Below are 23,983 nucleotides of genomic sequence, written 5' to 3'. Positions count from 1 at the left end.
CTTGGTGGGAAGGAGAGATAAAGAGCTTAAACATTAATAGAAGCTGTGTTTTGAAGGCCCACTTTATTTCTCCCTTAGTTATGTTTACTTAGGGTGGCTTTGGGGGCAGTAGAGGGTAATGCTGCTGACGGAGATTCTGGGCTGGGGCTTGAGCTCTTTCTCTAGGTCATCTTTGGCCTTGACTTGGGTTGTTACCTGATAGCTATGGTACCCTGGGCAAGTTGCTTTTCTCTGGGCCTGTTTCCTCATCAGTAAAAATTGAGTTAATCATAGCCTCCCCCTCTTTACGCTGTTGTAAAGGTTAAATGAAATGCTGCATGTCAAGTGCCTGGCACATAGTAAGCACTCTATTAATGGAGGGGCGTTTTGGGGGTTCAGTAGTAGTAAACTGAGCCTCAGAAAGGAAGGGGACCTTGAATGAGACCCTGCCAGCACAGTGACAGAACCAGTGTTATTTCAAAGGCTCTTCCTTCAGGACAGAGGGACTCCAGCTCACCCACTTGGAGGGTCTCCTGCTCTTTATTTTGGCAGCTCTGACCTTTGCCGCAAATGTCTCCCGGGCCCTGTAGGGAGCAGAGATTTATAGACTTTTTAAGTTTCTTCTTCTGCCGGGGGCTGTAGCCCCTCTCTAGGCTCTGCAGATTAAACAAAAAACAACAACAAAAAAAACCCCCTGCAAACACTGCCACTCCATTGGTGTCTTTATTCATACTTGTTGACATTTCCCATGGGGAACTGTTGAAGGAAGGTGGGGGAGGGCTGAGCGGGAGCCATGGCTTGGTTTTCCTCCAGCCAGTGGAGGAAGTGATGGGGTCAGGGACGTACTAAACAGAGTGAACAAGAGAACCATCACTATGTGGGCTGAGATGCATCATGGAGTGACTTCAGACAACCTGAAGTCCTTCTGTCAAGAAATTCAAAGTGGAACAATCAAGTCGATCGAGAGAAAAGAACAAAGTGCATACAAAGCAAACTGCTAACGTAGAAGAGGTCCTAAGGCGTCCAGCAGTGAGAAGCCAGGCGTGCAGGGTGGCCACGTGACCATGCCCCTGTCCCACTGCCCCATGCCAGGCTGGGCTGTCGGGCCACCAGTGCCCTCTTGAGACAGTCTCTCTCTGTTGGCTCCGAGGGTGCTGTAAGCCACAGAAAGTTGTGGAGGGAGAAAGAGCCCGAAGCGTGGCAGCACCAGGGCAGCCCAAGGCAGGGCTGCATTGAGAATATCAAAGCATCTCTTTGGGGGTGGCTCTGGAGGGCTGGTGGGGTATGGAAGGGGGATGAGGGCACCTGGCAGGGGTACAAGCAGCACCGTTCCTGGGGCACAGGGCAGAGCCACCCTTCAGAATCTTAAATTACCAGGTAGGGGTGAGAACGCTGATTAACTACAGAGCTGAAGGCTGCCAGGCCCATCCGGGTCCTTCCCTGGCGCTCAGGGCCTGGTTTTGCAGAAGACACGGATGCGCGGGGCCTGGAGGAGCCAGAGACGGCTCAGCAGCCCAGCCAGTCGGATTTGATGCTTCCAAATTTCACGCTCTTCAGACTCTGGTTCTCCAACTTCAGGTAATACGCGCCCTTGAAGAAGTAGCTGTGACCTGGGACGAGACAAAGGGAGGTGGTGACCACCCCATCCTTGGACATTGTAGCACATGAAAGGGTCCTGGGAGCCTCCCGTAGGGAAGAAGCCTTTAAACCAGAGAAGACCCACCCCTACCCCGCCCCAACCTCTGAGGCCGGAGGAAGGGGAATGGCTGGGGAACTAAGCTCTCTTGAGTCCCTGTTTCTTCATCTGTAAAATGGGGGTGAAGATACGGACCTCTTAGACCTCTGGGCGAGGATTAAATCGGCTAATACATGCTATTATTAATATAAATAACCCCGCTCCACTGAGCACAGGCACAAACTAAGCACTTCCCAGAGGGGGCAAATGAGGAGGCTCCCAGGCCTTTCAGGCCGACAGCTGGCTATTTGGCTTACACAGATTCTGTGTTTTGTTTTGTTCTGAATGAGTTGCCAGCGTACAAACATCTGGAAACTTCACATGAAAATACGCACTTCTTGCTCCCTTTTAAAACAGCTAGACTATCTGAACGACACTGGGCCCCCATTCTTGCAGCAGCCATCAGAAGGAGGTGGTTGTAAATCAGCCAAGTGCCTTCTGGTTCACCACAGACCTCACCCTTCCCCACCGTCTGCCTTGCCTGCTTCATTCATTCATGCTATTGGCCTGGCCCCTACGGGCTGTAAAATGTGCGATTCCTGACGTACGTGATCTCATTTCCTTCTTTCAAAAGGCCGGCACACAGTAGGTGTTCAATAGATGTTTACTCTCGAAGACAATCCTTAACCTAATCCCTAGATTATGTGCTGCTCTTCCTTGGACATGTGAGATCTTTCACCACCGGAGCTTAGGGCCATGTGCTTAGCATATGATAGGGGCTCCAAAGAAATCTTTGTGGAGTTTAATTGAAACCTCCTGTAAAAAGCCAACTGGACTCATTTCCAGGACCCTGCAGACCTCACAGAAGCCTCCTCAGAATATGGTTTTCAAACTCCAAATTCTATCCCTTGCTGATACGGGGTTGTATTTTATTCAGCAAGGGACCGGGGGCAGATTGAGTTGAGTGGGAGAACTTTGCCACATCAGCAAGAGGGCAGGACAAAAGTCTGTCCTGTCTCCAATGGAGCCATCCTTCTGCTAATGGGAGGCAGTCACAAGGCCTCCTGTGGAACCTGAAAGGGCCTGGACCAAACCCCGGAATGAATCCAGGGCACAGAGCCCATGTTTCTTGTTCCAGCAGGCCTCCTGCCCTCCCCTTCCCTGGCTCCAGGCCCTGCAGCTGTGAGGGGCCTTTCTGGGTCTTACTGCCTGGAGCCAGCTGAGTGAGCAGAGGTCAGGGGTCTGGATGCCTTCCCAGCCCTGGGCTGAAGGGGCTGGTTTGTTTTCCCCGGGCTCCGCTTGCTGCTCTGCACAATGAGGGAGTGTGTGCTTGTGAGGAGCTGGGCCCCGGGACTGGGGGCGGGGAGGCAGGTCCTAGAAAGCGGACAGGGGGCTGGGCCGCTCACCACCGCCCTGCAGGTCGACCACGGCGTCCAGGTTATCGGGGATGGCGTTCCAGGCATCCGCGATGAGCTTGGGGAAGCCAGGGTCCATCTTCTTCTTTACTTCATTGTACCTGCAAGCAAACAGCAGATGAGGAACCGGGGGCGTCCCTTAAGGCCGCCCCCCCCCCCCCAACCTGGATGGGAAGGCCCAGCGGCTGGCTCCTGGCTGAGCCTGGAAAACCAGACCTAGCCCTGCAGGGAGGCGGCCGGCTGGAGTCAAAGGCCAGGGAGCCAGACTGGGTCTGGATCCCAACCCCACTACTCATTAGTTATGTGACCTTTAAAAGTCCCATAAAAGCAATCTTGTGATTACTGCTAATGTGTAAGCAGTGCCTTAACCACTTTCCATATATTTCCTGTCAATCTTTGTGAGAATCCCAGGACACGGTTATTACCGGAATACTCATTTTATAGACCAGAGGCTTAGAAAGTGCACCCAGCTCCCAAGTGGTAATCCAACCCAGGCCTGCCTGACCCCCAGCTGCAAGGTGCTCTCTGAACCTCCGCTTTACTAACTATAAAATGGGGTTGTATCGAGCATCTTAATTAACGTATGTAGGAAATGAAATAACATATGCAAAATGCCTATCTCCCTGTCTGCTGTTTGGTATTTGGGAAATGTTAGTTCCTTTACACACTCTGATCCCTGCTGCAGTGTGGGGCGCACTGGACTGAGAGTCCAGGGATGGGGTCCCGCCTCCACGTTCTTTCACTGAGAGGCTTTGACAAACCACTGCTTCTCCAGGTGGAGGTGACTGTCCGCATCCTGGGAGATGATCTCATCTGGGACAGCCAGGTTACATGAGTGGCACGCGAATCCAAGCCCTGTTAGTCACAGGGCGGGCCTCCCGCCCCCTCCGTCCCTGATGTAGCTTACAGGGCACATAGTTATCCTGGGCCGTGCCTTTTATCCAGATAAATACTTTGAGAATTAGTTGGCATAGTCTTCTTCCTGGCTAGCGATACCTCCATCGTTTTCCTTTTTTGGGGATTTTTTTTTAAATGCCGGGGCCACTTTGATTCCTTTGGTTTTCTACTTACACTCAACCTACTCATTATTCTCTAAATATTTGATGACCTCCTACTCTGCCTGCCTGTGGATACTGCAGCAATCAAGATAAAAGTCTTGCCCTTGTGGAGTTGATTTTCTAGACAGATCTGTGCTCAAATGCCATTTTGGGGACAGCCGAGCTTTCCTCTGTGGTGCCTCAGAGCGGACCCTCTTCCCCGAGGCCAGCCCGACCAGCCGATCCTAGACACCAACAATAGCTTTCCCTGTGGGTTTCCCTTTCCATCCCTCACACCAACCACCATTTCCACCTCCCCCTCTGCCCACCACCCTGGGAACCGTCGGGAAAGCCCTTCTTAACCCCAGCTGCATCATAAGACTTCCTGCAAAACCTAATATGCTTCCTCGTGACCTGGTCTACCAAAACCAAGTCTTCAGCCCAAAGTCCCAGCACCTCATCCACACCACCCCCTCTGAGGCCCCCAACACTACATTCTCCCAGAGTGGTAACGGCTCCGACTCTGGGTCCTATGCTTGAACTCGCCCTCATTTCTCTCTCAGTCTACCCACAGAGGGTAGGCAGGGCAGGAAGCAAGCCCATTTTATAGATGTGGAAACCGAGGCTCGGAGAAGTGAACCAATTTGCTTCCAAGTTCTTTTCGGCCAGGAAGAACAAGGCATCAGGGCATCAGAAGGTGCTGGCTCTGAAGGGGCCCAAAGCTCTTCGTCTTCCTCTCTGTCTGCAGGTTCCTACACTGCCTGAAAAGGTTTCTTTCTCTGTGACACTCCATGCCTCCCCACCACTGTGGAAACTGGCAGTGCAGAGCAGGTGTTAAGAACACAGACATTTCTGTCTCAGCTTTTCCATGGGGGTACCCTTGAGGTACTTCAGCCTCAGTTTCCACACCTGGAGAAAGGGGCTAAAATAGGATCTACCTTTAAAAAGAAATAAAGGTGAGGGGCACCGGGTGGCTCAGTTAGTTAAGTGTCCGACTACGGCTCAGGTCAGGATCTCATGGTTTGTGAGTTCGAGCCCCGCATCGGGCTCTCTGCTGTCAACAGAGAGCCTACTTTGGATCCTCTGTCTCTCCCCTGGTCTCTCCCTCTCTCTCAAAAATAAGTGAACATTCAAAAAGATAAATAAACGTGAAATGCACAACCTCAGGCCTGGGATAAGCCTGTCATGGAAGCCATCGTTGTTCTTTTCAAACATGTTTATATCTAGTTCCCTCATTCGACCGTAAGCTCCACAAGGAAAAGCGTGACTATTTCTTAACCACTGTCTTCCAGCACCCAGCTAAGTGCCTGGCACATAGGAGATACTGAGTATACATTTGTGCACTTGGTGGAAGTTTCCAGAAGCAGGGGCTGAGAACGCCCTGGCACAGACAAGGGCATGCCAGGCTGGAGGCAGATGCCTGTCCTCTGTCATCTGGGGCTCTCCTTCCTTCTCCAGCAGGGAGGCCCCTGAGGCCTCTGAAGCCTCGGCTCCAGAAACAACGTCTCAAGCTCATTGACTACGTCTTCTGGAAACCCAGTCCAGAGCTTCCAGAAAGGCCTTTAGCTCTGCTGCTTTTAAGTCAGTTTCACTGACCTTCCAGAGCAGCCTGTGCATTCTGGACCCTAGCTTCGGAAGGTGGGCTCGTTGCAGAAAGGGACTGGGAAGCAGATAACTCTGCCCGAATCCCAGCCAGGTGCCGCCACAGCCCGCGTGTCCGTGTGTGTGTGTACGCATGCACGCTTGGGCACACTCGCGTTCACACGTGGCTACATCTGTCCTATATGTTCACGTACACAGGGGGCCCTGGAGGCGGAGCACAAAAGTCCTTCCAACACCATGGTTTGTAGACACAAGTGCTGCTTTATGGTTCGAAGATTCACTTTTCTGTGTTGTCTGTGCTGCTCACTGTCCGCATTCTAAGATTTAGAGATTCAGGGTGCCTACCGCGCTGAGATGCTATTTGTAGTACGTGCTTGTGCAGAGGAGTGTTTGGGAGCCTACGGGCAGAAAGCCTGCTCCGAGGTTTCCTGGCTGACTGTGTTCTTTCTTGAGGCTTGAGATATCCATCAGCTTAAGTCGCTAAGTATCTTAGCAATATGTCTGGACTTCCTCCCTGACACAGGCAAACAGCTTCTGAATGCAGGGCAGCTGGGGGCAGGGCGGGTGGGAAGGGCAGGGAAGGGGGAGAAGAGGGGGAGGCCTGGGAGGGAAGCAGGACTGTTTCAGGGATGGCCGGCAAAGGGCCCGGATGCGGGAGCAGCCACAGGAGGAAGGTGTCAACCACCCCTCGCCCCAACCACCCCTTCCACTGACTGAATGACGCGGAGGGTAGAGTGGAGGGGCTTGGGGTTTGGGGCCAGGAGAAGCAGTTACAATCCTGGTTCTGTGGCCAACACACTTGCATTTAAATAACGTAGACAAGGTATTTAATTTCTTTGGACCACAGCTTCCCTGTCTGGGAAATGTGAAGCTTTCTAATCAAATTCCGGAAGTCTGGGTGGCCTTTCACTGACCATTCACGGATACTGGGCTCCCTGACCCATGGCCCTGACCATGGCCTCTTGGAATTGAACCCTTTCCTTTTGATGACCCAGAGCGGTAAGTAACCTCCTTCTGAACTGGCCCACTGCCAGCCTGCACCCACAGACACTGGCCCCGTGGCAGACATTTCACAGGGTGCCTGCTGCTTCCCGTGGGGCCTGATCTGGATGCTTCTGCGGGCAACTGGTGGACCTATCTCTGTCTTCATCATATTTTGCCCTCTGCCACCCCCACCTTCACCACCCCCATTTCTGAGGACCCCACTATCCCAGGTACTATAGAGAATAGGGAAGAATAAATAGCATGGTCTCTAGGAGCCAGAATTCCCAGGTTCGAATCCCAACCTGCCACGACATGGCTGTGTGACTTTAAACCAGATACTTAACCTCTCTGGACCCCCGGTTCCTTATCTGTAAAATGGGAATAATAACAATACTTATCTCATAAAGCCCCTTGGAATAATGTCTGGCATCCAGTGTTATTAGTAGCAGCTGCTGCCTTTATTTTTATTGCCCTCTTCTTCAGTGAGTCACTCCCAAATCGGAGGCCCCACACCAGACAGACATGGGCCCAATCGAAAGACTTCTGAGGAGGAAAGGAGGTTCTGACCAGACCCCTAGCAGCAATGTACACAAGGATGCTTCATCCTTCAGGGACTTCTCGCAGGGCCTGCAGCTCTGGGAGAGGAGAGGCGAGGGAGGGGGCACCCGTGGCCCCAAACCTCCGACTCTGACCCAGGAAACAGGAAACCACAGAGTGTCTTCTCTTCGTCCACACAGATGGCTGTGCTGTTCTCCTTTCTACTCTGCCCCACCCCCCTTACCTCCAGAACTTGTCTCCAGCAAAGATGTAGGTCTTCCTGTTCTTGCTCCAGTTAAACGCAGCATCTACCCGCTGGACGTCAGGGGGCAGCCCCAGGCTGGTCAGCGGCTTGGGGTACCCTCGCTCCAGGGTGCTGGCTGAATAGACCCAGTATTCATTCCCTGCGGCGGAAGCAAAGTGTGCGTTGGTGACTGGTGCTGAAATCCCTCAGGCTGGCCTGTCCCTCCCGTCCTCTGTCTGCCGGGGACCCCACCGTGCCCATTTTCATCAGGGACACAGGTCCTGCTCACTTCGGGCTCAGTGCCCAGAATCAAGACTCACATATACGGTTTCACAAATTGCTTATAGAAGTTGCCTGGCCGAGGAGGAGAGTGGAGGAGGGGCGGGGGGGGGGGGGGAGGTGCATGCCTTGCTCCCTCACCAGGCCACGCACGCTAAGTGCCACATTTACCATGAAGACCTTTTCCTAATATTGCATCACAGCCCACGAGCACTCTGGGACGGAGGAGACAGGGAGCTGGCTGGCGGAATCTGTACCTTTGTGCTGCTAAGACTTCAGCTCCTCCGGGAGGCAGTCCCTGTGCCCACCCCTCGGACCAGGGCAGTTTCCTATCAGTCCTCCCTCCCCTATGATCATAGCCTTACTGCATTTCCTCCTGACAGCCCGCTTTTCTCTCCCCGCACCCCCCGCCACCCTGCTAGCTTGTGAGCTCCGTGAGGGCCGGGCTGGATCCCTGGCACGCTGTAGGTTCAAATGAATGTCGAAGGAGCAGGGTTTCCCCGATGTCAGCCGTGTGACGCTCCCTTGATGATTCTTAACCACTTACAGAGACTTTTTCTACTATTGTTTGCTTAGTATTTGGCTTTCAGGGAATTCATCCTGAAATCCATAGAAAATACATGTATTTTCTTGAACTAAGTTTTGAATGTTAAAAATGAAATCACCTTTTAAAAAATTCTAACTCAAAACAGTCAAAGGCTCTAGCTTTAGGAAAGCGTTGGAGGCACCAGCACTGAACTGTAATTTTCCTTCTAGAAAACGGATCAGAAGGATTGAAAATTAAAAAGTAATGAAATGTTCACACGTGGGCTAATGTATTTGATGCTGGGTGTCTGAGCCAATCTCCCAGATGAATCCCATGCTTTTGGAAGTCATGGTTGAGAGAACGGAACCATAAAAGAGAGGGAGCACCCACAGGTGCACAGGAACCACGGTGCAGACCCCCGTGGCGCCGAGGGCGAGGCAGGCCCCTTCCCACACACCTGCAAAGAACACAGCCTTCTCCTCCTGTGGGGCCTCGTATACAGCATCAATCTTTTCCGGGAGCTCAGGCCAGAATGTGGCCACCAGCAGGGGCCCCATGGGCTTGCTACGTGGTGTCACTGTTCGCCAAATGAACCTGGAATTGGGGCAGGGGACACAGAAAACCACACCTTGGGTCACTCTGCAGCTATTACCACAGGTCATATTAGCTCCCCAAGCCCACTCAAAAACTCCCAGAGATGACGCCCTTGGAGGAGCCAAGATCAAAAGGAAGGTTGGAAAGACTAGAGAATGGGCAGAGCCCCCTCTGCAAGATGCCAGGGCAGAGAAACCACTTTTTTGCTCCCTGTCTTGCTTCCTCCTCCAGGAAGCCCTCCCTAACTACCTCTGTCCATACCATATTCTTGTCCCTCTGAGTCTCTCAAAATCATCAACACTGGGTGCCTGGAATAGTAGTTTGATTGTTGTTGTTGTTGTTGTTGTTGTTGTTGTTGTTTTTAAATATCTTTTATTTAAATATCTTTTATTTAAAAACATCTTCAAATATCTTTTATTAGATCAGAAGCCAATTGAGGCAGGGGCTTATGGTATTCACAGAATGTCTTGAATTGAAAGGCAATGGACTTGTGCACCTTGGCAAGAGTGACAACTATTACTTCTGGAGGACCTACTAAGTGCCAGGCACGTTGTGTGTCTTATAAAACGAAACCTTCATAATGTCACAAGATTGCATCCTTCCTCACACAACTCCGGTATTCATGATCCAAGTTTGCCCACCGGTGGACCCAAACCCCATTCCGATTAGCTTAAGCCACCGGTCTCAAAGTGTGCTCCCCAGACCAACAGCATGAGCATCATCTGGGGACTGGGAAACACAAATTATTGGGTCCCACTCGAGACCTATGGGCCAGATTCCCTGGGCTTGGGGCCCGGCAATCTGTTCTAACAAGCCTTCCAGATGATCCTGATATGTGCCAACCTTTGAGAACCACTGGTCTAAGCTTATCAGAGCTTAGCATTTCCTGGCAATTATTATTGGTTCAGTAGTTGCTATATGATTCATGTGAGCCTGACAAGATTGGATAGACTTGTATTTCCTATCTGGGGACTTCTCTGTCTCTCTCTCTCTCCTGCCGGATGTGGGCAAGGAAGCCTGTTGCCACTGGCAGCCATTGTGTGACCATGAGGGACCCAGCCTTGAGATGAAATCAACACGGAGGATGGCTGTGGACAAAGATATCATTGAGTCCTGCCCCTGGAAGCAGCCCTATGTCTGGACTTCATACCACATATACATAATTAAATTGCCTATAATCATGCAACCGTTAGGAGCAGGTCCAAGATTCCAACCCAGGGAATCTGGCTCCAAAGCTCATTCTGTCACCTACCACATTCTATGGATGGATGGATGCACGGATGGGTCGACAGACTGTTGAATGGATGGATGATGGATGGATGATGACTGACTGGTAATAGATAAAGGATGATGGATGGATAGATGATGGACAGGTAGATGAATGATGGATGGGTGTATGTATATGTGTATGTACAGATGGACGATGCAAATATTTTTTAATGCAGTCCTAGATACTGTCTGCCATTCTCCAGGAGGGCTAGGGCAGCTGGGTGAATCTCAGCTCTTGATCGATTGAGCGGAGGCCTTTATCTACAGCATAAAGGATACCACGTCTCCCCTGCGGTTACTTGATCCCCATAGAAAGAATGATTTGGCTATTTGAGGTCAAGGCGATTCCAGGAGAAAGCCTGCGGGAGCCTGGATTACTGTTTCCAATTCTTCCCTCCACCTCTATTTCAGAATTACACATCCATGTGCATTTGCCATGTGACCTCTCAGTACCACCGTCTATAGTGGGTGTTGGGCCTGGCCATGTGATTTGCTTCAGTCAATGGAACATTCTCAGACATGATGTGAGTGGAGGCTTTAAATGCGTTTGTGTGGTTTGATTTGGCCTCTTGTGTTTGTCATCTGCCACGAGCAGCTGCTAATCCCGGGAGAGTGAGTGATACGCAGAAGATCCCCGAACCCAAACCGCAGCCCAAAGCCAAGACACCTAGACAAGACCCATAGACTAGGAAAGAGTAATAGAAATGCCCATTGCGGTAAGCCACTGACATCTGGAGGCTGTCCAATACATAGGACAAGCTGTCTGTACGGGCCATTCTGTGAAGCAGAGGTTGGGGGCACAGGGGTAACGGGAAATGGGCAGAAGGCAAGGACGAGAAGCAAGCTCCTGTACTCACCTGTCCTTGAAGAAGAAGATCTCGCCCCGGATCTGAGAGATGCCATCAAAAACAATGTCCTGTTTGCAGATCTCAGGAGTGACGGGGCCGAGAGTTGGGGTGGGGCCGGTGCCAGTGTCAATGTCAGGGGAGGCCCCTGGAGGAGGACGTGCCCTCAGACTCTCGCCAGCTCCAGGGGCTCTCCCCACCGGGCTGAGCCCCCAAAGCTGCCCACCCAACCTGCTAAGGGTCAGAAGAAATAGTATTCTGGCCTTGGAGTGAGGCCGGGCAAGACACAGAGATGATGTCTGGACGTGGCAGATCAGTGAAGAGAGACCAGGGTCCCAACCAGCTGGTTGGTACTTAACAAATGTTATTCACTGACATCTCCCGAACCTGTCTTCACCATGGCCCTTGCAAGGAGGCACTGTTATTATTGCCATTTTACAGACGGGGAAACTGAGGCCCAGAAAGGTGGAGCGACCTTCCCAAGGATTCAAACCCAGAGCTCAGGTTCTTAAGCCCAAAAGAGAGTCAAGGCCAACAGCGGCCACCAGTGTGTCCAGCATCAGGGGTGTGGAACCTTCTCAAGCATTCATCCCTTTGTTCCTCGTGGCAACCCGTCACAGTTTAGAGAAGAGAAAAGTGAGTCCAAGGAGGTAAAGACCTGCTCCATCTCTTGCTGTTGGTGAGGGGCAGAAGCACTTGAACTTGTTATCTCTCCCTTTGACTTGGTCCGGGCACCGGGACCATTTGATACCTTTTTTTTTTTTTTTCTTACTGGACCTACTCTAACCTCATCATAAGCATTAATAAATAAATCACTGTTTTCAAGCTCTGGTTGAATTACACCTATTACACATCAAGATAAAAGAATTGGGTATGAAAACCAGACACCTTGGGTCCCCTCCCGGTCTCATCAGGATCTTCCATACGCTGGCACATTCGGCTCTGTATGTAGCTCCTTCTCCTGGATTCTAAACCTAACTGGGTTGCTTTCCTGGTGACCCTGGGCCAAAAGGGTTACCTTCCTCAGGCCTCAGTTTACTCACCTAGAAAATGGAGAGCCAGTTTCTCCCCTGCCGACCTCACAGAGTGGCTCTGGGGAGCCAAGAGGGGCATGAATACTGGTGCTATTTGGAAAGGAAAGGGACTATCCAGGGGTCCCCTTGGAGGGCTGCTCTGATACCCCCAGGACTGATCAGCGCTCCTGTCTCCTGCCTTTGGTCTCCTGCGGTCCTGGAGAGACGGGACCTTGCTGGTCCCCAAGCCCTGGCCTCCATCCTGGGCTGCGTGACCTCCCCAGACCCCCATCCCGAAGCCCCACACGGAGGGTTACCATAGAGCTCTTGAATGCCCTTGATGTCGTCGTGGGACAGGCGGAAGTTCTTGGTGTAGGTATAAATGGGTGCCATCAGGGCCCCAGGGTCCTGAGAGTGCTCCAGCCCCATTGCATGGCCAAACTCATGGGCTGCAACCAGGAACAAGCTGTACCCTAAGGGCCACAGGAGGGGAGGGGGGCAGAGAGACAAGGGGAGAGAGACAAGGGAGGATGAGGGTTCTGAGGACATCCCCATGGTAGGGCCGAGAGCCTTGCAAATGGCACATATTGATTTTTCCTTCTCCCGAATGCTCTGGGACTGAGATACTATGCCCATTGCTTCCAAGTCGGGTCAGCCAAAGTCCCTTTGTCCCTTCCCATGGTGGGCAGCTGCTGTGTGCTATAAAGAACAAATAGCAGCTGCAAATCCTCTACTTGGGGTCCCATTTGATAAAAAAAAAAAAAAACTTGCATTACAGGGTCTCTGAAGAGGAAAGAGAGTGGGCTCACCCTTCCTGCCCCAGGGGAAGTAATGACAACCATTCCCACTTGGAATGATTGCCCAGGCTTAGCCACAGACAGAGGGCAGGCTGTAGGATGAGGGGGGTCTCCCCAAAGGATAGGTTCAGTTCCTAAGACTGAGCTCCCGTGACTGTGTGTGACCTTATATGGAAATAGCATCTTTGCAGATAAATTAAGATGTAAGTTAAAAGGAGGTCACACTGGAGCAGGATGGGCCCTTAATCCAGTGTGACCTGTGTCCTTATAAGAGGAGAAGATACATAGAAGGCCACGTAAAAACAGAGGCAGAGACTGGGGCTATGCAGCCTTCAGAGGGAAGGTGGCCGTACCAATGCCTTGACTTTAGACTTGTAGAGAATACATTTCTGTTGTTTTAGAACACCCAGTTTGTGGCACTTTGTTATGACAGTCTTAGGGAACGCAAGTGTGCCACAATAGCTCTGGGGTCTTAAGCCATTCCAGCAGATGGAGAATCCCACCTTTACGTAGAAGCTGGAGCAGGGCAGGTAGTATCAGGATATGTCCTAGAGTGGCATTGGCAGGGGTTAAGAAAACGTCTTTCGGCCAGTCTCTGTCGGTTAGCCGTTACCCAAATACCACCCCATTGTGAGTAAAAAAGAAGAAAAGTAACATAAAAAGAGGCTGATCTAATTCTGGCCAGCCCCGGACCAGACCTCTCACTTGGCCATCTGGCGCCATCGGGGAGCTTTAAGCCCAATCCACTGGGCCCTGCAGACTAGAGTGGGCATAGTGCCCCCAAACACCTTGCTCACTGCACTGACCACATAGTAAGGTCATGGCCTATCTCCTGGTCATGCTCTTGCCCCAGCCTGTGAGCCCTGGGGGGCAGCACTGTCAAGGTCCCCCCACCCATTCACAACTTGGCAAAAGAGGGTGCCAAGGGGACACGGGGGGCTCTGGGGACTCTCTTGTGCTACCTGGAGGGTGGTGTTGGAGAAAGGATGACGCTCCTCCTGTTTTTCCTCTCTTTTCCTGCCCACCCAACTCCTTGCAGGCAGCTCCCCACTGGAGGGGAATGTCTTGCAGGGGAATCATTCTCTGGAACGGGGTACCCTGCGCTCGGCACTGGGATGTTTCGCATAGTCACAGCCCCACCTGTGGCGCGGTCAAGGCGGAGGAGAAGAGCGCCATCTCCACGGATGGGCAGGGCCTCAGCCAAAACAGTGTGTCTGCCAAGCACAGGTGGGTGTCTGGGGGTGATGTCTATGCCAGAGGTGGGTGGGGGCCCAGGAAGGTTTCCAGTGCAGGGGCGGGGCAGCATCTGGTGTTTCTGCCCAACGGGCAGAGCGCTGTACCTTGGTCAGGGCAGAAGCCCCACTTGCGGTCATCGTCATAGTTGGCTGTGGTCGCACACCACATCTTCCCATCGCTGCGGCCCGCGCTCGTACAGCTCTCATGCTTGTTGCCCAAGAAGGTGAAGGGGAAGACACAGGGGGCACCTTCTGAGTTCCCGCCAACAGTGGACATAGCTGTGGAGCAAGGGACATGGGTGAGGGGGCAGTAAGGCATCTGAAGCCACCACCAGGGAACCACACGATGTGGACATTAACAAATCACGCTTATGGAGCACCCGCTTCAGCCCTGGGCACTGGAGCAAGCATGTCTCTATAATCCTGTGCAGTAGGGACTGTAAGTCACCCCCATTTCGTGGATGGGAAACTGGAGCTCAGAGAAATTAAGAAACTTGCCTGAGCAGATACTGCTGGAAGCGTCAAACCCACGCAGCCAGATTCCAGAGCTTTATTAGCCTCCCGTGGATGGGGCTGGAGGGGACCAGAGGCAAAGGGTGCTGGGCACAGCCAACGGGGCCAGCATACTTAGACAGTGAGCTCCATCATGCGGGCTCCTGTGGAAGACCTACCTGTGTCTCCTGCAGAAGGCAGGTGCTCAGTAAAAATCAGGAAGGAAGGGAGGGAGGAAGAGAGGGAGGGAGGGAGGGAGGGAGGAAGGGAGTCCTTACTGAAAAACAGAAGCCAAAAGACAGAGACACGGACTAGAGCAAAGAAAGGCAGGGAAGACATACTTCAAGATGAGACAGAGAGAGAGAGAGAGAGAGAGAGAGAGAAACGATTACAAGGAAGCTGAGAGTGGATGGGCCATTCACAGAGGGTCCTGAGCTGGCCTGACATTAGGGATCACCATTTCGGCTTAACTGGCTATTGTTCTGATCAGCATCTGTTCGGATTTTGGTGCTCATGCTGTACCAGCTGCTAAGGACTCTGATGAGTTGCCCCGGACAGGGGGAGGGGGCTCTGGTAGCTTTTCTACCAGAGGACAGACATTTCCATCAGAGGTGGAGACACCCACCGGTCTCGGGGCAGAAGCCATACTTCTTGTCTCGGTCGTAGTCTTCCGTGGTCCCGCACCAGCGGTAGCCGTCGGTGCGGCCCTCAGTGGTGCAGCTGTCGTAGGATGTTCCCTGGAAGCGGAATGGGAACTTGCAGGGCTGTCCGTCAGCATTGCCACCCATGGTGAACAGGGCTGGAGGTGAGGGAGAGACGGAGAGAGCATGAATGTGAGAGGCCACCCACCGCCCAACGGGGAATGAGCTCAGCACCTGCGTGGGCGCAGGGCTGGCTGGGGGCCAACCTGCCAATTCACACCAGCGAAGATACAGCATTGTTAAGATGTTAAAACCCGTCTATGCTGGTAGCTGAACTGCTGCTCCTCTGGTCCCCTGGAGGGTACTCCTGTCTCCCCAGCCACCTTGATCCCTCCCCTGGGACCTTATGGGCCACCCCTCCTCCCACCAATGAAATGGTTAAAACCTGGCACACAGCATGGGGCCGCCAGAGCCCTGCCCCTGACCCAACCCCAAGGTGACTGTCCACTCTGCCTGGTCTGTGCCCAAGCCACGCAGATTGCTAAAAATATCATCCATGGTGGTCGGCAGGACCACAAATCTTTGCATTCGAGAGAAAGGAAAACTGAGGTTCTGAGAAGGCTGGTTCTGGAACTGCTCATGGTCATCTCTCTCTTGCTCACACCCTTTGCCACACACACACACACACACACACACACAGAGAGAGAGAGAGAAAGCTTCACCTCCCTTTCAACCCCAGGCGCTTTCCTGGACGGCCCTCCTGTGGTCTCTGTAGGAGAGAGAGGAGGAAAGGAGGGGGAGAATGGAAAAGAGGTGGCGTCTCCAGACACCTTCTAATATGCCCTCCGAGCTCCCACTCTGACCTCCCCAAGACAGAGGTTATGCCTGGAGAATTTGGGGAGAGTGGGAGTCAGAGTCTGGGCTTGTCTGTCTTGGGTTTTCCCCCTGCTCCCCCATGCCTTCATCCACCCCCAAAGCTACAAAATGGTGTATCTCTGAAATTGCCAACTAGCAAAACCACAAGTTCGTAACAAGGACCATCTGTGCACAACGGCGCCAGAGGTGACCTCATCAGCCCTCATTAACTCCACCATGGCCAAAAAGGGGGCCAGGGACCACAGGATCAGGGTCCCATATCCTCACTACTCCCCTCTCCCCAACCAAGAGACCTTCCCCCCGCAATACCAGAAACAAGGACACCAGGGGAAGAGCCAAAACTGAAGCCAGACGCCTTGGTGGCCTCAGAGAGGGAAAGGCAACGTGTTAACCTTGAGGGAGGCCAGCCTCTGTCTCTGGTCTCCCAACAGCTGCATTTCTACCACCCAGGAAGCCCCCATCCCCTTTCAGATCCTGCCCCCAACGAGGATGAAGAAAAGCAATCGTTGACTCAGCAGTCAGGAGTGGCTGAGTAACCAGAACCTCTATCCCAAGACCGGACACGTGCGTGTTGTATGTACTTGAATCTGGCTAAACACCAAGTAAATGGCTAATGTCCGATGCAGGGAAAAACCAAACTTATGAATTACAGCTGTTTCCACTTCCATGATCAAGGCATTCTCTTCTAATCACAGGGACTGACACATGGCAAGGTTATCTCTGCTCGAATCCCTACTGGGAAATGCAAGAGACATAAAATATCTTTGTTTAAAAATTTGACTTATTAATGGTCAATGACGTGAACTCTTACTTAATACAAACTATCGCGTGAGCTTTGGTATTAAAAGTGTAAACAGGAACGCCATTAACTAGTTCTTGGTTTCTTTCCCTCTGTTAAGATGGCTGGTGTTCAGTTGCAATGGGGTCGGAGAAGTCACAAACATGTAAAATTACAGCCAAAAAGACAGAGGCATATATATATAGATCAAAGAGCCTTCAAGGGATGAGGAAGAAACAAGTAATAAAAAAAGTAAGTTCTGCATTTTCTCCCAAGTATTAAAAAAAGTAAGTTTTGCATTTTCTCCCATTTCCCTTCCAGTTTTCTGGGCTTTTGATCTCCAGATCACTAAGATGATATGATCTAGAATTAAGATGTATACACACTCTTTTTGTGATTTCTGGTTATGAAGTGTGTGTCATCGTGAAGGATCTACTAAAAAAGGGTTGGGTGTGTTATGTCAATACCCTTACCCCTTAAGGAAACTCCTTGCTCTATATGGCTTCAAAATAGCTAAACATTTTGTCACAAGCATCAGCAAAAACACGAAGATACTGAGTCAAGCCTAATGCCTTTGCCGAGACACAGAGATGCAGACACAAGAAAGGGAAGACAGAGATCCCGAGAGGCACATGGAACAGTCCCACACCCAGACGTGTGCACTCACACACACACACACACACACACACACACACACACTGGAAGAGTCAGCATCAGAACTGGAAACGATGGCTGAAATTCCCAGGGCTGGTGTCCCCAAGCCAGATTGGGTACCGGCCTCGGTGTCTGAGTCCCGCCTCTGAATCCCACTGCTAGGCTTCCGATCCACCCCCACCCCCCCCAGCCTCTCCTCGTGTCCCTGAATCCCCAGTTCTGGCCGGAGGACCACTGGGCATCTTAGTAATTCTAAATTCATTCTTATGCACATTAGAAAAAAAAAAATAACTAGCACGTCAAACCTGTGATTTCACAAGTATTTCTGCTAAGGGCAAAACAAAACAACTGATTTCCTGCAAGGATTACGTACGTAATCGTGCCGATGAGAAGGACACAGCAATGGCTCAGACGAGGCTGGTAGGGCCTGAACGAACGAATGAAGTGGGGCACACTGGCCGCGTCCGGCCTGGCGGTGGGGGGGGAGCGCAGGGGGTAGTGGGGAGCCTGGGAAGGTGGAGGCTGCGGTGGAAACCCCGGGGCCAGGTGGACGCTCACCTTCGTGGGGGCAGAAGCCGTATTTGCCATCCTTTTCAAAGTTGTAGGTGGTGGAGCACCAGAGGAAGCCGTCGCTGCGGCCCGTGTCCGTGCAGCTGGTGTATTCCTTGCCGTTGAACAGGAAGGGGAACTTGCAGTACTCCCCGTCGGCGTTCCCGTACTTCACGCGGACCACTGAGGGCAGCAGGGGGTGGATGGAGTGTGAGCCTCTCCGGGCCCTTCTTTGGAGACCGGGACTCTGACTCACCGGGCTACGTGACCTCCCTCCCCCTGCCGTCTCTCCGGTCCCATCGGAGCAGATGGAGGTGCCCACGGCGGCCCAGGAAGCCACGGTCCTGGTTGCTAGGGACGGCGAGGCTCGCGGAGGACTGGGGAGGAGACCCGGGCGTGCGGATGTTCACTTTCTCACCTTGCCCTTCTCCCAGGGTCCACAGCTCATCGTCGTCAAAGTGGGAGTCTCCCCCGACGCCAGGGCCCGGGGCAAAGGCGTGAGCCAGGAGCCCGTCCTTGCCATCAAAGGGGTATCCATCTCCGTGCTCTGCAACACAGTGGGTCTCAGCTTCTAGCTGCCCCGGCCACACCCAGCCACGCCCAGACCACCGTCCTATAGCTGCCCTAACGTCTGTCCCCTTCCCTGTCCCGGTACGGTCATCCGGCACCGGGAACACGGCATCTCCGCAGAGGGCTCCTAACTTGATCGTCACCATCCCACGGTCTTCAGTACCCCTCAAGTCTATGTGGCCCCCAGTATCTCTACCACCGACCTTCACTAACGACGTTACACCTACACACAGACTAACATGCCACACGGGCGTCCTCCCCACTCACTCACTGTCCCCACCTCTACACCATTGGCTATATCACCTACCGCACGTTCCCTGCCATTTTGGCCCTAGGGCTTACCCTCAGGTCACACCATCACCAATATCCACAACAGTAGCCCCCATGCCTACTTTGCTGCCCAGGTCCGCACCATCCACCCACACGTCAACACTGCTGCCTGCGCCGGTGCCTTCACCCACGTCACAACGCCGCTCACAATGTCCACGCTCCCTCCCTGCACGTCTACACTACCGCCAGTGTTCACAAGGCCAACCCACATGGTGTCCTTGATCCCGGGTTCTATTCCGCTGACTCTGGCGTCTACACTGCTCCGTTGTTTCCGAGCCACCCTCACATCCAGAGTTGCTCAGTGTCCCCCCAACATTAGCCAATGGAACTTTCTGTGATGATGGGGATATTCTTTGTGCTGTTCAATTCAGTAGCCACTAATGTCCTGTGGCCACTAAGCACCTGAAATGTTGCCAGTGTGGCCGAGAAGCTGAATTTTAAGTTTTATTTACATTTAAACGGCCCTATGTACCCAGTGGCCACCATGTTGGGCAATGCAGGTAGACCACTTGCTTTCAGGGCACACCCCCCTGTCATGTCACCTGCCCCCACATCAGCGTGGCTCTCCAGTGTCTACATCTTCTACTCTCCTGTCTAAGCTATGCTCAGGACTCCGGTGCCCCTCTAATGGCCAGACTGCCCCCCCTGGTCTCCACCCTGGCCCCCCGCTGACCCCTCTTCTGCCTACCCCAGCGGCCAAAGTTGATCATGATGTCCGCCTCTCCATCGTGGATACGAGAAAACCTTAGCGGGGTTACATCACTCCAGACTTGGAAGGCACGAGCAAAGGCATCATCCACTGTCTCGGGGTCCAGATCAGGCGTGTAGCCAATGATCCTGGAGGAGATAGAAACACGTGTGAGTGTGCCTGTGTGTACCAAGGAATGTCAGTGTGCATATGCACACGAGCACGGACGTATAGGTGCAAGTGTGTAGATGCAATTGTGTGAGTGACCATGCCTGAATGTGTGTGGATGTGCACGCATGAGTACAGGTGTGCGAGTGTGTGCTTGAGCAGGTGAGGGGTGCACAGACTTCTGCACGCACATACGAGCGTGTATGATCCTGGATGCACGGGCAGGTATATGTGTGTGCGTGTTGAGCAGAGCCTGCTGGGAGAACAGCCCACCCAGAATGCCTTGGGGTTCTGTGGAGCCCTAGCCCAGCCCATGCCTCCATGCCCTGGCTCAGAAGTCTCACTCCTCACCTCTGGCTGGCGGGCGAGGAGGCATGAATAACGCGTTAAGGGGCACAAGGCAGAGATCTCCCCCTTGGAATCCAGCACGAGCCAGACAGAGCAGCGCTCGCAGCCCAGTTCATGATCAGTTATAACAGTTCTTTAATATCATATAAAACTCAATTAGCAACCAATCATCAAATTCCCTCCACCTGCTCCAACGACCCCACTTAATAATAATAGCGTATTATTGTAATAACAGTGTATACGATGTGACGAACGACTAGCATTCACTACGCTCTTACCGTATGCTGGACGTTGTGAAATCCCCTTTATTTATGACCAAGCTTAGTTCCCAACAACCTACTAGGAAGGTTGTGTTTTAGCCCCATTTTGTAGACTGGAAAGCCAAGGCTCAGAGCACTAGAAACTAAGTTGGCTGATGCCCCAAGGCTATTATTGTGAGATTCAAGCTGTGGTCCATCTGACTCCATTTCGTAAGAATTCCAGGCCCCTCGCTGGATACCCCCTGGGTCCCCAAGAAGGGAGAAGCAAGGCCCGGAGACCCACTGTCCCCACGGCCCAGGGGCCCTGCCTTGGCACCTGTATGTGATCTGGTTCTTGTCCCACTTGGGCTTGCGGGGGAAGAAGTTGTAGTTGGCCACATCAGGGTTGCCACAGCGAGGCTTCCGCATGGTCTCAATCGTGCTCTGGTCAAGGTCACCCGTCTGGGGCAGCCCAAAGAACTTCTGCATCTTCTTTAGTGTGTCCTTGAGCACGAACAGGTTACAGCTCTCCTTGGGGCAGCCGTAGAAGGTGTTCAGATATTGCTGAAAGACAGGAACACCCGGAGACAAGCAGCCACGTTAGGGTGGCACAATACTGACCAAAGTAGTCAGGGAATCCAACAGCACTGGGTAGAATCCCGGGTTCCCCAGCCAGCTCTGTGACCCACTGGTTGAGTCACATCGTAAAGCATGGCTTGCAGCACGTGTTGAGTGCTTACTATATGCCCTATATGGTTATTGTTACTATCCCCACCATCCAGATGAAGAAACTAAAGCTCGGAGAGGTTAAGAAACTTGCCTAAGATCCCACAGCTCATGAACGGAGGAGCTAGATTCGGATCCAAGCAATCCGGCTCCTGGGTCCACACTAGGAACTCTAACTCTCTGCCCCTCTTCTTCTCCTCTGTCATCTCTTTTAATTCACCTAACGGCTGATGACATAGAAATTGTTCTTTCGCTTTTCTTATAAGGAGTTTCATGGCTTATGTGCATGGATTCCAGTCGCAGACAGACCTGGGTACAAATCCTAGATCTGTCATTTCCAAAAGAGAAAATCATCTTGTCTTTCCGGATCTGAGCAGCCAGCTCTGCCCTAACCGAGGCCTAAACCAAACAGACCCCTGGGGAGTCGCAGGGACCAACCAGCTCATTTGTCTCCTCACCAAATGTTTTTTTGACGGCTGCCATGTGCCCAGCCCTGTGCCAGTATTATTGGGGATAAACTGGTGAACACGACGGATGTTTCTAGTCTCCAGGCTTCAAATCCCAGTGTGGGGAGGCTGACAGACCATAGTGGGTGCAATATTAAATATGTGATCTGTGTTGTAAAGACAACCAAGAGACCTTATTACGGGGGCCCTAACCTTGTTTGGGGAGCAGTTAGGAAAGGGAAATAGAGGGTATAATATTAGTGATAACGAGAATGATAACAAAAGTTATCCCTTATTGAATGTTTACCGCGTGCCAGGTACCCTTCAAGGTGTCTAGGAGGACTTCCCCCTTAGCCCTGAGACAGGCATCACTATTATCTTGTCTGCGGAAGCAGGTGAGATTGAGAACTTAAGTCACTTGCCCAAGCAGGTCAGTTGTTAGAGTCTCTCTGATGTGAACCTAACCAGTCTAAGTCTAGAGGAGGCTTCTCAGGCCTCCCACTGCATTGCCTCTGGGCAACACGGACTTCCTTCCAGGTGCTGTAGGAGGTGTGGGGACCCAGGTAGCTTTTTCAGTGCTACAAAGCTCACCTTCACCCCCAACCAACAGCCACATCAACATGCCGGCCAGCTCCAGACCCTTGTAAAAAAAGTAGCCCCCTAAAAATATAAGGTCTCCCAACCCACTTACCCAGCTGGGACAGAGGTCTATATGTAGGAAATGGGAGTGGTGTTATCACATCCTGAGAAGGGGCACCTAGGGTGACCAGAGGGGACCAAAGTCCTGTCCTGGGCAGGATGGGGGACCAGGATGAAGGAGAATGAGATTTCTGGGGTAGGTGAAGCAATAAAGGAGCAGATGTCTGGAAAGCGGGAAGGAACATCCGGAGGGGTCCTCAGCCCCAGGGGCTCTCAAGGTGAGGAGAGGTGCCCCTCGGGGGCCCCCAGCCCCCTTGTGTAACGTGTAACGCTGCCGCGGTCGGTCAGGGAGCCCTTCCAGCCAGGCAAGCGAGTGAGTGAGCGCGCTGGCAAAACAACGTCTGAGCCACAGCTCGGAGCCCCGCCAGGAGGGAGGGCTGCCTGGCGGCTCTCCGGCCGGCCGGCCGGGGCTCCTGGCGCTCAAGGCTCAGTCCGCCCCCGCCCCACGCGCCCGGGCCCTCCCGCGCCGCCCCTCCCTGCGCCGGGCGGCCAGATCTCTCCTCGGGTCCTCAACCCTCTCTGGAGAAGTTCGAGGAAACTTTCCGAGGTGCAACCCTTGACCTTCCTGACCAACTTGTCCATTGAGCCAGGTGAAAACGATGCGCTCTCTGCTTCCCTCCTGCCCCAAATATCTGCCAAAAGATCCCCTCCAAGGCCTCTCTCCAGTTGTATGCCAAAGGTTCCTCGACGTTGGCCAAGCTCTGCTTTACCCTGAATTCCTCTCCACATGTGTGCAAAAGTTAACCCAAATTGTGTGCCAATGGACCCTCTTCCCGAAGTCCTACAGAGGTTTCGAAAGATTCTCCATTTTCAGAAGAGACCCCTTTTAGGCCTTTGGCCAAAGGTCTCCGACTCTTGCCAGGGGCCTGTTAGCCAACCCCCCAGATGTGTCCAAAAGTTGTTTACAAAGCTGCCCCCTTGCCAAATCCCCCAGATACTACACAATGGCCCTGCTATTTACAAAAGGGGTCCCTTCCAGCTGTTTGCCAAAGCATTCCCTGCCCTACCCCCGCTGGTTTCTCGCCCCCCCCCCCATGCTGTGTCCTAAAAGTTGCCAAGTTGTTTATCAAAGGCCTTCTCCAATTACGGAGGATCCCCCACGGTTTGCAAAAGAGATTCCCTCTTTCAGCTAGCCAAAGACCCCCCAAGTTGTTTCCTGAAGCTCCTCCCCAAGCCGTGTGCCCACCGCGGGGGTGGCTTTTCCGGAGACCCGGAGACCCCCCCCCCTCACCCCCCCCAAATCCTCGGCCTCCGAAGTTTCTCTGAACTTGACTCCTGGAGGCCAGCGCAGCGACTCACCACGGCCAGCTCTTTGTCCGTTTTGGGGGCCACATCTCCAGGGAACTTGATGATGGGCGACGGCGCGGCGGCGGCGCGGCCCAACAGGCAGCCCAGGACGCAGAGCGCCCGCAGCGGGCCGGCGAGTGCGCCCCGGGCCCCTCGCGCCTCGGTCATCGCGCTCCCGGGCCCCGCGCGTCGCCCGGGGGTCGCTGGCTCGGTGCGGGTGGTCGCGTCGCCGCCTGGCTGGCGCCTGCTCCGCCGCGCGGCGCTGCGCTCCGAGGGGCCGCTCGACTCGGTGGCCTGGGCTTCGCCCGGCTCAGCGGCGCATGGTCCGGCCCCCGCGCCCCAGCCCCGCGCCGCCGCCCGTTCCCGCCGGCCCCGGCAGTCCCTTTGTATGTTTAAAGCCCCAGATGCGCAGCCTCCAGCCACCGCCGGAGGAAGTCTGGATGCAGCGGAAACAAGGGAGG

General features: G+C 53.1%; 1 protein-coding gene across 1 annotated transcript; it reads right to left on the bottom strand.

Annotated features, from left to right (window-relative positions):
• Positions 1-683: 683 nt before the first annotated feature.
• On the bottom strand, positions 684-23,733 carry MMP2 (matrix metallopeptidase 2). The gene is made up of 13 exons (XM_042969653.1): positions 23,535-23,733; positions 20,702-20,928; positions 19,610-19,758; positions 18,440-18,568; positions 18,031-18,204; positions 15,149-15,322; positions 14,137-14,310; positions 12,317-12,472; positions 10,999-11,134; positions 8,736-8,872; positions 7,474-7,633; positions 3,061-3,170; positions 684-1,589 (listed from the first exon to the last, which is right to left on the bottom strand). The coding sequence occupies exons 1-13, from the start codon at positions 23,688-23,690 to the stop codon at positions 1,486-1,488; spliced, it is 1,986 nt and encodes a 661-aa protein (XP_042825587.1). The 5' UTR covers positions 23,691-23,733; the 3' UTR covers positions 684-1,485.
• Positions 23,734-23,983: the final 250 nt, after the last annotated feature.

This window comes from Panthera tigris, chromosome E2 (genome assembly GCF_018350195.1).
Source record: "Panthera tigris isolate Pti1 chromosome E2, P.tigris_Pti1_mat1.1, whole genome shotgun sequence".
In the NCBI taxonomy this organism is placed as follows: domain Eukaryota; kingdom Metazoa; phylum Chordata; class Mammalia; order Carnivora; family Felidae; genus Panthera; species Panthera tigris.
The sequence above is the reverse complement of the archived record's forward strand: the minus strand, read 5'-3'. Positions and strand labels throughout refer to the sequence as shown.

What these genes read in the sequence shown, in the direction of transcription:
- MMP2 (XM_042969653.1), bottom strand. Translation starts at nt 23,690, where the DNA reads ATGACCGAGGCGCGAGGGGCCCGGGGCGCACTCGCCGGCCCGCTGCGG. An exon ending in GGGCTTCTGCCCTGACCAAG is followed by an intron (nt 12,473 to 14,136) that starts GTACAGCGCTCT and finishes TGTGGCCCTTAG; the next exon opens with GGTACAGCTTGTTCCTGGTT. An exon ending in GGGCATTCAAGAGCTCTATG is followed by an intron (nt 11,135 to 12,316) that starts GTAACCCTCCGT and finishes GTCCTCCTCCAG; the next exon opens with GGGCCTCCCCTGACATTGAC.